The sequence below is a fragment of the Nannospalax galili genome, unplaced genomic scaffold, assembly GCF_000622305.1.
Source record: "Nannospalax galili isolate Female #2095 unplaced genomic scaffold, S.galili_v1.0 scaffold69, whole genome shotgun sequence".
In the NCBI taxonomy this organism is placed as follows: Eukaryota; Metazoa; Chordata; class Mammalia; order Rodentia; family Spalacidae; genus Nannospalax; species Nannospalax galili.
In genome coordinates this window covers 2,717,284-2,733,382 of record NW_008360297.1, presented here as the reverse complement: position 1 = coordinate 2,733,382, position 16,099 = coordinate 2,717,284, and the positions used below count along the sequence as shown (strand labels likewise).

The 16,099-nt window shown below is 43.7% G+C and overlaps 1 protein-coding gene across 2 annotated transcripts in view; it reads left to right on the top strand.

Moving 5' to 3' along the window:
- Nucleotides 1–553: 553 nt before the first annotated feature.
- Matn3 (matrilin 3) overlaps nucleotides 554–16,099 on the top strand; it is a 25,856-nt gene continuing 10,310 nt past the window's right edge. The window contains exons 1-5 of one of the 2 annotated variants that reach the window (XM_029559204.1): nucleotides 554–842; nucleotides 5,338–5,904; nucleotides 9,084–9,209; nucleotides 10,608–10,733; nucleotides 12,953–13,078. In XM_029559204.1, the coding sequence (XP_029415064.1) occupies nucleotides 647–842; nucleotides 5,338–5,904; nucleotides 9,084–9,209; nucleotides 10,608–10,733; nucleotides 12,953–13,078 (1,141 nt within the window). In that variant the 5' untranslated portion in view covers nucleotides 554–646. The remainder of the gene's footprint in view (nucleotides 843–5,337; nucleotides 5,905–9,083; nucleotides 9,210–10,607; nucleotides 10,734–12,952; nucleotides 13,079–16,099) is intronic. The other variant, XM_029559205.1, reaches the window with a different exon arrangement.

Below are 16,099 nucleotides of genomic sequence, written 5' to 3'. Positions count from 1 at the left end.
CTGAGAGAAACATATGTTTGATTTCCTATTCCTGGGAATATAAGTTCAAATGTTTACGAATGTTTGAAACTGGGATGAAAGTTTTCTATTCATGCACTAGAATCTCTGAGGCCTTTTCTTTCTAAAAAAGATGACTTCAAGCAAAATTTGGGATACTTGGCTGGACAAAGGTGTGTTGTGTGAGCAGTTCCATCTGGAAGCGGACTCATGATGCGGCAGGCAGAGAGAACTCAGGGTTCCTCAGCTGAGACCCTAGAGCACAGACCTGGCTGGCACAGGAGGGTCGAGCAGGCTGAGGCTCTCCCAAGGCGCCCCTCGGCTGAGATGGGTTTTACAAGGAGGCAGCAGGCCAGGAGGCACCCGGCCGAGCCCACCCGGCCGGGGTGAACGGTGACCACTGCAGCTGCTGGCCGCCTCGCCCCAGACATTCCTCTCCTGCCACTGGAATGCGCAGACACCACTTCTTGTTGGCCTTGGGTGGGTCTCGGCGGGCCTGGCGCTGGCCACCTGGGGGCGGGATGGGGCGGAGCCGCAGGAGCGGGATCTTTAAATCGGCAGCCTCTGCTGGTACCCAGGCCGATGCCTGACCCCGAGAGCTTCGGCCACCTCGCGACCCACAGACCCCGGCAGGTCCGCCGAGCCCATCATGTCGCGCCCAGTTCCCACGCGCCACCTCCCGGGACTCCTGCTCCTGCTCTGGCCGTTGCTGTTGCTGCCGCCCCCCACCGCCCCTGGTCCGTTGGCTGGCGCGAGCGTCCAGAGGCTTGGGATCCGTGGCCCTGGGGGCAGACCTGGGCGCCGCCCCTCTCCCAGCAGTGATTCCAGCCCAGCCCGCGGCGCAGGTACAGTGGGGCGGGCGGGAGACAGAGCTCAGCCCAAGGGACAGGCTCCTCTGGAGGAGCGGGAGCCTGGGCTGGAGGTGGGAGGATGGAGCGGGGACGCGGAGCTGAGCGTCCTGCATCCACCAAAAGTTCCTGCATCTTAGGCGAGGTGCGGAAGAAGCATCCTTCTCCCAGCAACCTTACCCTACAACTGAGGGCAGGACAGTTAAGCGGGAGGTGGTGGGGTGGGGGGTGGGAGTGGGCGGTGTCTGAGGCCTTGCGTTTATCCGTGCTAGCATCTGGGTCTCCTGAAGCTCAAACAGCCCTGTGATTTGGGTAAGGAGCACAGGGCACCTGTAGGAGTGCCGCATGGCAGCCTTTCAGATCTGCTTGGCCCTGATCTCCTGGTTCAGTAGAGTTTGGGTCTCTGGAAGTTCTCCATTGGTATTGGATTCAGTGTGTGAGTCTTTCTGGTTCCGTGCTCCAACCTATACTCTTAGATCTCCAAAGCCCCAAGGTGTAGTCTTTGGCCATCAATTATATTTATCCTTCTGGCCAATAATTGGTTCCTGAAGCAAAGCAAAGCTCCTTAGAATAAGACTGACAGGCATCTGACCTGACCCCCACCCCCACCCCAGCACATCCTGGGAATCCAAGGCTTAGCAATGTGAAGGGACCCAGCAAATCAGCATCAGGGTCTAGAGTGAAACTCAGAGCCCCAAGAAGCTAAGCAAGGGCTTTCACAACTGTTACAGGCTGACAAGCTCTTCATGTTTCTTGTGGCTTATATAAGGTTTTTTTTATTCATTTTCAAAAATTCCAGTCCCAGTTTTGCTTGAAAGAGGCTTCTGCGAACCGTGTTCTAGATGTCCCATCTTACCTGACCAGTGATGCTGTGTCAGACTGATTTGCATCGTCTATCCCCTCCTGTGACTAGCTGGATATATTAAGAATCAGCTCAAGAAATTCTTCTATCATTCATTCATGATTTGAAATTCCAAATTTGGAATGGCCAGAGTTTTGCCACGACTGAGGTGGGAGGGATCAGGGCTCACAGGGGTTAAATCCAGCCAACTGGTTGCTTCAGGATAGGAATGGGGGAAAAGCCTCTTTTCTGGAAGTGAACTCACTTCTATTCACCAGCCTCTCTGGGAGATGAGACTGAGAGAGGGAAGCTAGATTCTACACCAGGTGACCATGTTCCTTTACAGACTGGCATCCAAACCTGATCTTGGCAATCCCTTGATAGCACATTCTACTCCCCCAAATTTTCCCTTTAGCAACAGGGAATCACTTAGTTTACTATGGGCTTTTAGTTCTGATGAGATTATCAAAGGCTGGCAACATTCTAGAAATCTAGGTGACTGTTCACTTTTTTTTTCACTTTCCTTCCCTACCTTCCTCCTTCCCTCCCTCTTCTCCTTCCTTCCTTCCTTCCTTCCTTCCTTCCTTCCTTCCTTCCTTCCTTCCTTCTTTCTCCTTCCTTTCTCTCCCTCCCTCCCTCCCTCCCTCCCTCCCTCCCTCCTTCACAGGGTCTCATGTAGCCCAGGCTGGTTTCAAACTTCACATGTAGTTGAGGATGAACTTCATGTAGTTGACCTTGAACTTCTCATTCTCTTGCTTCTACCTTCTAGTACTAGGATTACAGGTATAAACATGTGCCACCATGCCTGGTTTATGTAGAGCTGGGGATTGAACCCAGGGCTTTATGCCTGCTACATAATACTCAAGAAACTGAGCACCCCAACCTCACTTTCTTTGTTCTTGAGAATAAAATCACTGCCATCTATCTAGTATGTGGGAGTAAGATTAGAAAATGGTGCCCTTGCCAGGGGAGTAGGAATCAGAAAGGAGCTGCATGATCGTGGAATTAATTGTGGCCTCACCTGTATGAATTTTCTATTGCTGTAATAGATGACAATGAATTTAGAAGCTTAAAACAACACATGGCATTGTCTCAGAGTTCTGTAGGTCAGAGGTTGCTGCTGCTGCTCTTCTGGGCCAATATCAAAGTGTTTGACAGGGTTTCTTCTCTATCCCTTTGGGAGGCACAGGGAGAAGTAGTTGCAGGCCTTTCCAGCTTCTTAGAGGATGCTACAGTCCTTGGCTCATGTCCCTCTTCAAAGCCAGCAACAGCAGATTGAGCCTATCTCACATCTTAGTCTCTTGTCGTAGTTAGGAGCATATATGAAAGTTCCTAGTATCAGGACCAGAACATCTGAGGGGGGTATTCTTCATATCACACCTCATAGTTCCCACTCCCCCAATAGAGGATTCAGTGTAAATGACTAAGTGGAGAAGGACCGAATCAGGCATGTTTAGTTATAGGGACATAACATGATTTGTAAGGACAGCACGTGGGTTTAGTGTAAGCATTCAGTTACAGGGCATGTGCCAAGATCTTTTTTCCTTTATTCAAGTCATACAAAAATACATAAAATCCCCCACATCCAGGTAGGATTTTTGACATAATTCCTCTTCCCTGGTTTTGCTCTTCAGGAATCTCAAAGAAAATTGTGGAGGTGTTTAAAAGAGAGAGATTGTAATTCCTTTCTACTTAACCAAATATATGACATATGACATATTTTGGGTGGTGGCTCAAAGTCAATATGCAGGACGTTTGCTGGGCACATGAAATAATGTTGATTTTTCCTGGTGGAAAACGTTGCCTCAGCAGGAGGAGCTATGTACTAGAAAGGCCCCGGAGCTTGGGAGACAGGATTCCTGGAGGCCAAGCAAACTCCACGGCTTTTCAGTTCTTGATCCTCCTGAATCTCAGGTGTCTCATCTGCCATATGGGTACAAAAGGAACTTCTGGCAGGGTATGGTGATAGCACTTGTGAGGCATAGGCAGTGAGTTCAAGCAAGCTCCAGGTCAGTCAGGCCTACACAGTGAGACCCTATCTTAAAACAGACAAACAAACCTACTTCCTAGTCACAGGATCCATGTGTTGGTATCCTACAGTGCCTTTCAAAGTAAAATGTTATTTTCCTAATAAATACTTCCAGGCGCTGAGATAAAATCAAGAGGATAAAATTCAGCTTTTTGAAAACAAAACTGAAGGACTGCGTGTGGTAGTCCATGCCTGTAATCCTAGTAAGTACTTGGGAGATAGAGGTTGAAGGATATTGAATTTAAGGCCATCCTTGGCTATGTAGTGAGTTTGAGGCCAACCTCGGCTACAGTGAGACTCTGTCTCAAACAAACAAACAAACAAACAAACAAACAAATAAAACTGCAGGATTGGAGATGTAGCTCAGTGGCAGAGAACTTGTCTAGCATGCACATGGTTCTGAAATAAAACAACAAAAACTTCACAAACCCCAACAACTACACAGAGGTAAAAATCAGTGTTCCATCCAGACAAAGCCTTTAGACTTAGTCTAATACTTTTTTAAAAAATTAATTTCACTTGCTTTTCTGATAGCATCTCACTATATATCCTAGGCTGGTCTTGAACTTTCTTTCTTCCTCTGTAACCTCCCAAGTGCTGCAATTATAACAGGCACCACCACTCCCAGCTAAGGATGTGCTTTTAATCTACCTTTCCCTAACTGAGAAAATAGCAGCAAGGTCTGTTCTTTTATTAGGAAAGAAGAAACCCTGACAGATGCCTCCCAAGGCCTTCATTTCCTTAGGGCTGTATTGTGCACATATTGTGTGTATGTGTGTGTGTGTGTGTGTGTGCATGTGTGTGTGTGTGCATGTGTGTGATACATGTATATGTATGCATGCTTGAAAGAAGAAAATGGCTTGAAGAAATGTAATAACTGGTTTCTCTACCTATTAGTCCAGACAATGGACTTGATTTTAGTGGCTGAGAGATGGGTGGGCAAATTAGGTTGGAAGAAACAGGAAAGACTAGGAAGGAATAAATGGCAACTGAAATATGTTGGGTTACTGGAGTGCACTGGGTGCTTTTGTGCAGAAAGGATGTGCTTGGAGGGTGGGGAATCTGCTTATTTGCCATATTTGCGTGCATATAGGCCTTCAAAAAATCTACAAGTGAATAAATGAAAGAGACGTGGCCAAGAGAGTTTGGAGAAGTAGGAGAGGTATCAGATCATGGTCTCTGCTCCTTTAAACAAGAAGAAATTTTCACAAAGATGGAAGTACAATAGACATATATGTCTGATTAAGTGATCGCCCCAGTGCCTCAGATAGCCAAATGCCAAGAAAGGACTGGGATCCAGCCACTGTTAGGAGTTACAAGGAAACTTGGGAACAAAACTTTTAACAGTGGGATGTCTCCAAGCAAAATTTGGGCCTCAGATACCCTATAGGTGAATATTTGGGGAAGACTTGCGCATCCATGTGAATTTTCACTGGAGGATTCTGAAAGCTTGGGTTTTTTCAGCACCCAGAGGGAAGATGGTCTTCAGGAAGGAAACAGGCAGTGGTAGTGCTGGGCCTGGCTTCCCAGAATCTCAGAGTTTCATGGGAGGGAGGATTGTTTCATTTCTGGTCATGGTCTGACCATTTCTTGGCCTTTTCTTTTCCCCATACTCTTTGCAGGTGTTTGTAAGAGCAGGCCTTTGGACTTGGTGTTTATCATTGACAGTTCTCGTAGTGTACGGCCATTAGAATTCACCAAAGTGAAAACCTTTGTCTCCCGAATCATTGATACTCTGGACATTGGGGCTGCTGACACGAGGGTGGCTTTGGTGAACTATGCCAGCACCGTGAAGATTGAATTCCAGCTCAACACATATTCAGAGAAGCAGGCCCTGAAACAGGCTGTGGCACGGATCACACCCTTGTCAACAGGCACCATGTCAGGTCTGGCTATCCAGACAGCGATAGAGGAAGCCTTCACTGTGGAGGCGGGAGCTCGGGGACCCACATCCAGCATCCCCAAGGTGGCTATCATTGTGACAGATGGGAGGCCCCAGGACCAGGTGGATGAAGTGGCTGCACAGGCCCGGGCATCTGGCATTGAGCTATACGCTGTGGGTGTGGACCGGGCAGACATGGAATCTTTGAAGACGATGGCCAGCGAGCCCCTGGAGGAGCACGTGTTCTATGTGGAAACCTATGGGGTCATTGAGAGGCTCTCTTCCAGATTCCAGGAAACCTTCTGTGGTAAGTTGATAAGTCTTTGCTTCCGACTAGCAAGGATGTTATGGTCACACACAATGTACCTGGAAAATTGTTTTATTTATTATTTATTTTTTATGTATATGAGTGTCTTGCTCACATGTATGTAAGTGCAACCCATGTTGTGTGATGCTCATGGAGACTAGAAGAGGGTATCAGATACTCAGGATATATATGAACAGTTGTTAGCTGTCATGTGAGTGCTGGAAACCAAACCTGGTCACTTTTTTTTAAAGGCTTTATTTTATTTTAAATTGTGTGCATGAATGTGTGCGTGTGTGCGTGTGTGTGTGCGTGTGCATATGAGTGGGAGTGCTGGCTGAGGCTGTAGCTGAAGTTCTAGCAGCTGTGAACCACCCCATATGGGTGCCAGGAACCAAACTTAGGTCTTCTGCAAGAGCAGCAAATGCTCTTAACCATTGAATCATCTCTCTAGGTCCCTGAAAAGAAGTTTATTAAATTTTTTTGGTGGAAATTTTATGGAAAACTTAAATATGTGCAATGTCTTTTTGGTGTCTTTTACCAACCCAAACACATGGTATTGGTTTAGAAATATAAAGCTGCATTATATATAACTCGGTTTGCTCATAAAACCTTCATGTTTGCATTAGAAATGTGAAGTTCTGAAAATAACCAGGATAAATAATCCTGCTGTTCCCTGATGGGATCTGAAATAAAACCCCAAACTCCCAAACACCAAAACTCAAGACACCTCTCTAGTTCCCTCTTCCCACCACCACATTCTCCCTGCCTCTCCTGATATTTTCCTTAGCTTTACATCTCTTGATTGAACAGAGCCCTTCTTGTTCTCCTGAGAAGCTGGCGCAGCTCTACCCTTGGAGGCTCAATGGGCTGTATTCCAGTGTCACTGTCAGTATGCATTTAGTCAGCACTCATTTTCAGATTAAGCTCTCTCTCTCTGGTGGAATAATTGGATTAGATACCAGAAGGATTGAATTTTCTGACTCACTTAGAGACACAAGAAACAGATTGAAGACAAATCATTCTGTCACGCTCCTGCTTTCTTCCTTTATGATGGAGTTTGAATATGAGCATGCTAATTTCACTAGAATTTTTTACATGAATTAACTAGATGCATCAGTATGAATCTATTCAGTGCTAGAGCTGTTTTTTACTCATCAGGATTATGATTTGTGAGCTGGGTGATGTGGCACAGGTCTGCAATCCCAGCACTTGAGAGGTAAAGGCAGGAGTATTAACAGTTCAAGGTCAGCCTTGAGTTTGAGGTTAGTCTGGGCAACATGATGCCCTATCTTAAGCAAGCAATCAAACAAGCTATAAAAAACTTTTAAAAATAAAATTATGATTTATGGGAGTAATTTTAATTTTTATTTATTTATTTTAAAAACGTTTATTTATTTATTATTTTCACATGTATGCATGTATTGCCTGCATGTAGATAAGTGCACCCATGCCGTGCAGTGCTGTGGAGGACAGAAGAAGCTGTCGGATCCCCTGGAACTGAAGTTACGGACAGTCATTAGCTGCCATGTGGGTGCTGGGATTCAAACTCGGGTCTTCTGGAACAACAACCAGTGTTCTTAACTGCTGAGCCATCTCTCTAGCCTGGGAGTAATTTTAAAAAATCATTTGAAGATTATCTTTTGAAGCCCTCTCTGGAATTGTTGAAGCAAGTGGACATGCCTTTTTAGTTTAAGTGAATTTCCAAACAGATACTTTTCTGCCATAAGATTTATTCCATGTTTTCTCATTCAATATACATCTATTGATCAGTGAATACAAAGTTAAAGCTCCTCCTAGTCCTCGAGTACTATTTTGAAGGTATGGAGTCAGACAAGTGAGACTCAGTAACTACAATTATAAATATCTAAATTGATGTGGAACCCAGCATTCACTACTCAATGGGGAAATGGGAGATGAAGTCTTGGCCTCATCACAGTCAGACCTGGCTGGATTCCTGCCCCGGGACACTGGGTTTCATAAAACATCTTTGGCTATGGTGGCACCTATTTGGCATTTATTGGGTTCTAGAAAGAAAGTGGCTTTCTTTCTCCCAGAAAAAAACTCTTCAAGCTGTGGGTGAGAGCTGTTCTGTCGGGACATAGGTCTGTGGTGAAGCTGTGTCTTAAAGTTAGCACCTGGGGGTGGGCTCAAAGGCTGTAAGGTAACAAGTAGTACGTGGCAATCTTTTCCCTCTCTTACAAAAGACCTGCTTGTTCTGAGGGTGGAGGGAGAATGTCCTCTCTATGGAAAAAGACTGAGGGGCAGCTTGTAGTCTACAGGCTGGAAAGATCATTTGATGCAAAGGCCCTCCTTGGGAAAATATTAGCCTTGTCTTGTTGCCAAGGGCAATGGAGGAGGGGTTACCTGCCACAGGAGTGCCAGCCTCCTCCACAGGCCTCTTTGGTTTTGTAGAAATGACTAAATTAATTGATTCGTCTTTCAAAACATGCCAGTAGGGAAAAGAAAACCAATCCAGTGAGATAAACGGTTTCTGAAGCAAAAGGATGGAGATGCAACTCGGCTGATACAATCTCATGCTTTTCTTTTTGCCCATTTGTATTTAGAACATGAATCTATTGTCTTTGTAGCTACTAGGAAGCCAAGTAGATATCTGGGCTGAAGCACATGCAGAAGGCTGTTGACTGGATTGCCTCCCACCACTTGCATGCTCAAGCATGTCTCAAGGCCCGAGTGTGAGTTAGTCAGCCCAGGCCAAGAGGCATGCTTGTGTGTGAATTCCATCTCGGCATAAAATACGGAACTGTTGGAAGGCAGATTTTAGCTCCAATGGGACTTCTAGCTTACAGCACTCCAGGCAGTACGTGACTGTTCTCCATGTCTGTTATGGCTGAGAAGCAAGAATCTATTTCATGGGTAAATGAATCAGCCAAACAAAATGCCAAGGTGCATGGCCCATGGAAATGTTTGATTTCACAGCTCCAAAATGAAAGCTCCCTTTCTCCTTTGAGAAGGAATATGGCAAGATCTACAATTCAAAAGTTGAAATACCTCTAGTCAAATATCTAATAAACCACAGGCAGAAAAGAAGTCTCCAATTTTTCTATAGTGAAATCAAGATAGAATCAGAAGGGAACGTGGCAAGTAGTATCTTTCAGAATGGAAGTGTCTGAAGTGGTTCTTATGCATTGACATCACCTCTGTGCTTGCTCTTTGCTCAGCTCTGGACCCTTGTGTGTTGGGAACACACCAGTGTCAGCATGTGTGTATCAGTGATGGGGACGGCAGGCACCACTGTGAGTGCAGCCAGGGGTATACCTTGAATGCCGACAAGAAAACATGTTCAGGTGAGGTCTGTTCAGGGGATGGTGGCTGACTAGGAGTTGTTCTTGGCGGGGGTGGGGGTGGTGGGGAATGCTGTTTTCCAAGGATAGGGCTTGCCTTAGTCTTTGATTCCAACCCCTTTTCTCCTGAGTGCCTTTTGGCTAGTTTACTGCTGCTTATCAACAGTTTTCCTTGACAAGGAACACAGGAGAAAAGTGGGCAGGTACTCAAAGCAGCCTAGCACAGGCCTTCTTACTAACCCCCCCTTTTTTTTAAAAAAAAATTAATTTTAGTGTACAAAGCAATGGGTTTCATCATGGCATCTTCATATATGTCATTATATGTAGTTCTCATTTTTTCCTTTCCCCTGCTGCCATCCCCAGTGTCCTCTCTCCCCCTTCAGCTGGTTCCCTTTCTTTCTGTACTTTGATGCCCCCTTTTGCTTTCCTATTGCATGTACTGCATTATCCTCTACTTCCCACCTCCCTTAAGATCTCTTCCTCCTGTTTTATAATCCTGTTCTAGTTTTGTGATGCACAAACACATACACACAAACACAAACAATTTAAAATTTAGGTTTCTCGTATGAGAGAAAACATGCAGTGCCTTTCTGAGCCTGCCTTTTCTCATTTAACAGTAATTTCCAGTTGCATACATTTTCTTGCAAATATCACGATTTCAGTTTTCTTTGTGGCTTCATAAAATCCCATTGTGTATGTGTACATTTTCTTTATCCATTCATCTGCTGATGGACATCTAGCTTGGCTCATTTCCGGGCTACTGTGAATGCGGCAGTCATAACATGAATTTGTAGCTATCTCTGTGGGATGATCACTTAGAGAGAGCCCTTGCTACTATTCTTGTGTTTTCCCTTTGTTACTATTATAAAAGAAAAGCATGATAAAAGAAGAGGCAAGAAAAAAGAGATCCTGAACCCTTGATTCTTTTAAAGATTTGGCATTTTTCCTGGGTTTTATTTCATTAGATATACACATCCTTCCCCTCTCTATGACAATCCATGCTCATGGACTCTAGAGATAGAGGAAAATACTACTAACCCTGCTTCCTGGCTATTAAATATCACATAGAGTTAATGAAGAATAATTATATTCTTCTCTTTTTCAATCATGAAGAGCTTTTGTAAAGAAGAAAACAGAGATCACTTAGTTCAAACTATTCATTTTATAAATAATGAAATTGAGATGCAAGGTAGGGAAAGAGGCTTACCTATATCACTAGGTCTGTTGGTGAAGGCACCAAGAGTAGAAAGTGGGCTCCGAATTCCATCAGTGTCCTTTTCTGTCCCTACCTCCCCCATTAATTCTGCACACTCTTGTATGTGTGTTAATGTGGCTGATGATACCGATCTGTTTACACCTTCCTTCCGTGCATTCCCATTCATCATGCTCATCTTTTGACAGCTATTGATAAGTGTGCCCTTGGCACTCATGGGTGTGAACAGATATGTGTGAATGACAGAACTGACTCTTACCACTGCGAGTGCTATGAAGGTTACACCTTGAATGCAGACAGGAAAACCTGTGCAGGTGAGTGGGCTAGCTGCCTTCCCAGTGTTGGCAAAGGAGGGCATATGGCTAGGAATCAGCCCAATTTTCCTCCCTTGCCACTCTGGGATTTTCCATTTCTCAGTTTTATTTGAAAAAATCAGAAATGGCAATGTGGATGTACTGCATGTGTAAATGTGTGGCTCATTTCTCTTGGAACTCAGTCCTTCCAAAATGCTAGACAGTTTAGTAAGTTCGTATCAAATAACACCCCAAAAGACACCTACTGCTTGCAAAGGAAAACATGATTGGCAGGTAGAAGCAGAAGGATCATGAGTAATCTTCAGCTACATAGTGAGTTCAAGGTCATTCTGGATAACATGAAACCCTGACTCAAAAAACCAAGCCAACATGCATGCATTGGCAGGGAAACTCCCCCCAAACCCAACAGAAGGGTAGCACAGTAACTTTGAAGTGGAGAAACCTGGCGGACACTACCTTAACCAAATAATGAAAGAAATCAATGAAAACATCAGAGATGTCCTTAGTGACAACATCATTTGACATGACAGCACATCTGTGCTGTTCTTGCTAAAAATTCAGAATAATGAGGAGACATCAGACAGACTCAAAGGGGGGAGAGGTTCTTAGTTCACAAAATTTTACAGTCTTTTAAAAATGTGTCAAGGCCATAAAAACAAAGACAGATTGAGGAAATTTCTCAGACTGGAAGAGACTAAGAAGACACGGCAACTTAATGTAATATGGGATCTTGGATTGGATCCTGGACCAGAAAACGAACATTATGAGAATTGAAAAAATTTGAATGAAGTGTGTAGATTAGCAAATAATACTCTATCAATGCTAAGCATACTAGAGTTATTAAGGGTGCTAGCATTTGGGGAATAGATGAAGTAAGCTTTTCAAAAATCTGAAATGATCCCAAAATGGAAAGGTTAAAAGCAAAAAAAATTAGTATAAAGCTGGGCATGGTGGCTTATGGCTGTAATTCCAGAATTTGGGAGACAGAGACAAGAGGGTTACTATAAATTCCAGGTCAACCTGGGTTACAGTCAGTACAAGTCTCTTCCTTTCTTTCTGGGTGTGGTGGTACACTTCTAAAATTCTAGCACCTAAGAGGCTTAAGATCATGTTTTGTGCCATCCTGGGCTACATAGCAAGACCCTCCAAATCCATATATATATATATATATATATATATAGTATGTGTGGTTTTTCTATCATCTATCTACCTGTCTTTCTATGAATCATCTATATCTATCATCTATCTATGTATCATATCTATCTATTTATCACCTATTTATCGATCTATCATCTACATCTATCTACCCATCCATCTTTCCCTCTCTCTCTGACAGTTTCTGTCTCTTCTGCCTCTGTCTCCCTCTCTCTGTTTTTCTTTCTCTCTCTTCTTCTCTCTCTTTATCTCTTTCTCTGCCTTTCTCCCCTTCTTTCTCCATCATCACTGCCTCTGTCTATTTCTCTTTCCCCTATGTCTGTCTGTCTGTCTGTCTGTCTGTCTATCATCTATCTATCTTCTATCATCTATCTATCTATCATCTATCATCTATCATCTATCATCTGCCTATCATCTATCTATCTATCTATCTATCTATCTATCTATCTATCTATCATCTTGATGTTTTGATTGTGAGCCTTTAACTCTTGAGCTGTCTCTCCTTCCCTATCTATCATCTATCATCTATCATCTATCATCTATCATCTATCATCTATCATCTATCTCTCACAAGTAAGTGCATTGAATAGAGTTGGGCCTTGTGTTCTGATGCTGCCTGGAATCAGCTGGTCTTCCAGGGGTTCACTTATCTCATTTCTGAAGCAGGAGAATGATAAAGTACAATTTCTTCAAATTCTAATTCTTTTTTTTCCCTTCTAGATCAAGTGTAATTAGCTGAATAACTGTTGGTTTCTTTCTGGGTTGGGATAGGTACAGTACAACTGAAAGGAATGCACTGTTTATGAGATTCTTCAATTTTAAAAGACCCAGTACTGGCTATGTTGACAAAGGAATTAAGCAATGTTGGAGAATAATTATCATGCACATAGGATTGTATTAACTCAGCCAGCTTCTAGTTAGAGCAAATAATGCTCACAGCTTTGATAGCCTCCAGTCAGTTTTCCTCTTATGTGTTCCTTGCTGTTGATAGGCAGGTTTCTATCTGTGGCTAATAAAAGACTCTTTCATTTTTAATTTTGTTCTCTTGAACTTTTGTCTGACAGCTCAGGACAAATGTGCTTTGGGTACACATGGTTGCCAGCACATTTGTGTGAATGACAGAACTGGGTCCTACCATTGTGAATGCTTTGAAGGCTACACTCTGAATGCAGATAAGAAAACATGTTCAGGTAAGGCCCACTTGACAAATCCTTTCCTACTTGACTCTTTCTATAGCAATGAAAACCAACTTGCAATTCACCAGGAGAGAGGTTCTTGAATGTAAGTTAAAGATGCAGGCATTCTACCAGCTTGCACATTAAGCCACACATTGCCCAGGAGGTGGTGAGCTCACTGTCTTTTGCAAACATAGATCACTTCAGAAAATTACTGGAAAATGAGTAGGGAATGGAGGATATGAGAAAAACTAATGAATTGTAGGGTTTTTATCCAGGAAAATTTTATAACCCTGTACACTGGGGACATTTAAGCAAATAAGAGACCGTAGAGGAAGTCAACTGGACAGTAACTATTTGATGTGACAGGCTGAACTGATCTTTTTCCAGTTGAAACCTGGCCTGGAACTTTCTGTAGTGTTACTCTTAAATCTGGATGGTTTTAGTAAAGGAGACTTTATAAAAGCTTGAACTTAGACCCACGGACCTTCCAGGGTGCTGGAAGCAGGGCCTTCCCTGATGGTTTCTTGTTGATCAATCTTCAGTGACTTGAAGCTCTGTGACTTGGCTAGTGAGCCCCTGCCAAGACTGATAGTCCTCATTAATTTGATTTAAACTCTTTGGTGGAATAGTACGGCATTTATACGTGTAAAAGCCCTCTCTGGGGGAGGCACTCCTCACTCTTGAGGTTATGCTTAGGTTTGGCATCTTACATGCTTTTTAGGTTTCCTCTTCATTCTAGATCTAGATGGTAGGATCTTGTTAAGATCGATGAAGGGAAATGGCATAGCACCAGTTCCCCCTTTGTTATTTTTTGTTTTTCTGAGACAGGCTCTCCTGCAACTGGGCTGGCCTGAAACCCACCATGAAGCCCAGGTTAGCTGCAGCTTGCAGTGGTTCTTCAGCCTCCCAAGTGCTGGGATTACAGGCATGCACCACTATGCCTGGTTCTTCCCCTTCTTAAGGAATGAAATCAGGAGCTGGAGAGATGGCTCAGCAGTTAAGAGTGCTGGCTGTTCTTGCAGAGGACTTGGGTTTGAATCCCAGCACTCACATGGAGGTTAACAACTATACATAATTCCAATTCCAAGGATCTGATGGCCTCTTCAGTCCTCTGCAGGCACTGCACGACATAGGTATACTTAACGTACATGGAGGCATAACAATCATACACATAAAATAAAAATAACTAAAATTAAAAAAAAGAAATGAAATCAGGCCAGACATGCTTATAATCCCAGCACTACAGAGACTGAGGCAGGAGGACTGTGATCAGCACAAGACTATCGGGCATCAACTTTGTTCATAGGGACTGTACAAAGCCATGTGAAGATATGAAGAACAGGTTTCTACTTCAGAACTATAGCTTGGGTGAAGGGAGAGTCAGATCATTTGAACACTGAGGGGGCTCTGGAGGTACAACGGGCTGTAGAGACTCACAGATTCAGGAAGGCAGAGTGTCAGACCAGACTTGGGCCCTGAGGTTGGGGAGGGCTTCAATTAGTAGCGGAGGGTAGCTGGGCATTGGTTTGTTTAGAGGAATAGGACTGAGTAGCTGGGTTGGAGAGGATTCATATATAGGCTGCCTCACTCCTCCAGGTTGTTCACAGAATCCTAGAAGGTTGCCAGAAATGTGGAGGACCTGGAAAAACAAGCCCAAACATACCCTCACTTAAGTAAATAGATATTATAGAATAAACAGAAGCAGTTTGTTTAAAAGAACTTTGAAACATCATAGAAAACTTTCATTTAAGGTAGATAACATCAGACAATATTCCCAGAAAATGGTAGTCAGCATGCTTTAGTGACTACGGTGTGCTACGTGTGGTCCTCAGCATTTTATACCCAGAAGTCAGGCCTTTAGGCCCCAATATAACTTTAGTATAAAACCAAGGCATAGACAGAAAAAGAACTTTCCCATATTACTCAATTACTAAGTTGTCGAACCAGCATTTGAACCCAGGCCTTATCCATGATGGTTACCTAAGGTTTTAATACTAAGCCATGTTGCCTCAAGAGTACAAAACACTCAGCAGTAAAGAGGGACAGAGGAGAAAAAGAATGGTGGGAAAGTTGGTAAGAAGGGCAGACTCAGCATGCAATGGCCTGGCCGTAAAAGCACTTGTGCAAACTTGATGACCCGAGTTTGATCCCCGGAACCCATGTGAAAAGCTGAATGTAGTGACATGCATCTGTAATCTTGTCACTCATGGGAAGAGCAGCAGCAGGGACAAGAGAACTGGCTGGAAGCTCGGGTATGTAGCATCAAAAATAAGAGAGATCCTACCTCAAAAACAAGGTGGAAGGAGAGAATCAACCCCTGAAAAGTTGTTCTTCAACCACTATGCATGCTCCCCCCACCCCCACGCAAACACAAAATAAATAAACCAATATTTTAAAAAAGTTAGTGTGGTCAGTGCTAAGACGATGGGCCTGTAGGGCAATCAGATTTCTCCATCAGCCTGCTTTCCCCTTGCTAGGTGGAGAGAACACTGATAAATTAGAGGCGGAATCCCAGGTTGGAACCAGGGCTGGAACCATGACAGTTACTATCTGTAGAGTGAGCACTAAGCTGGGATGAGGTGGAAATGAGATATTCTGCTATCAGGCATTTTGCTGACTTTTAGTGATGAAGGGAATATGCATGCTTAGGTTGGAAAGGTACTTTATGGCTAGGTGACACGGGGTCTTGCATTTCTGACAAAGCTATCCTATAGGCAATAGGGAGACATGGGAGGTTCTTGAGCATGGAATGACATTTAAATGGAGAATTGGAAGGAAACATGTAAATTGCTTTGGCTCCTGAAATGGCAGAGAAAGAACCTATGTTTCCCAGGAAGTGTTTCTAAGTTTACTAAACTGTTTCCACTTATTGCAGGCCATTTGGACATGGGACTGGTATGGTGCTTTTCTCTGCTCTCTACTTAAGCTTCAGCAAAAACTCTCCATTTCTGAAAGACATTTATGTGATAGACAAAAGCTCTTCATTATCCAGTCAAGTATATCATCATTATTCTTATTTTTCTGAGAGAGAGA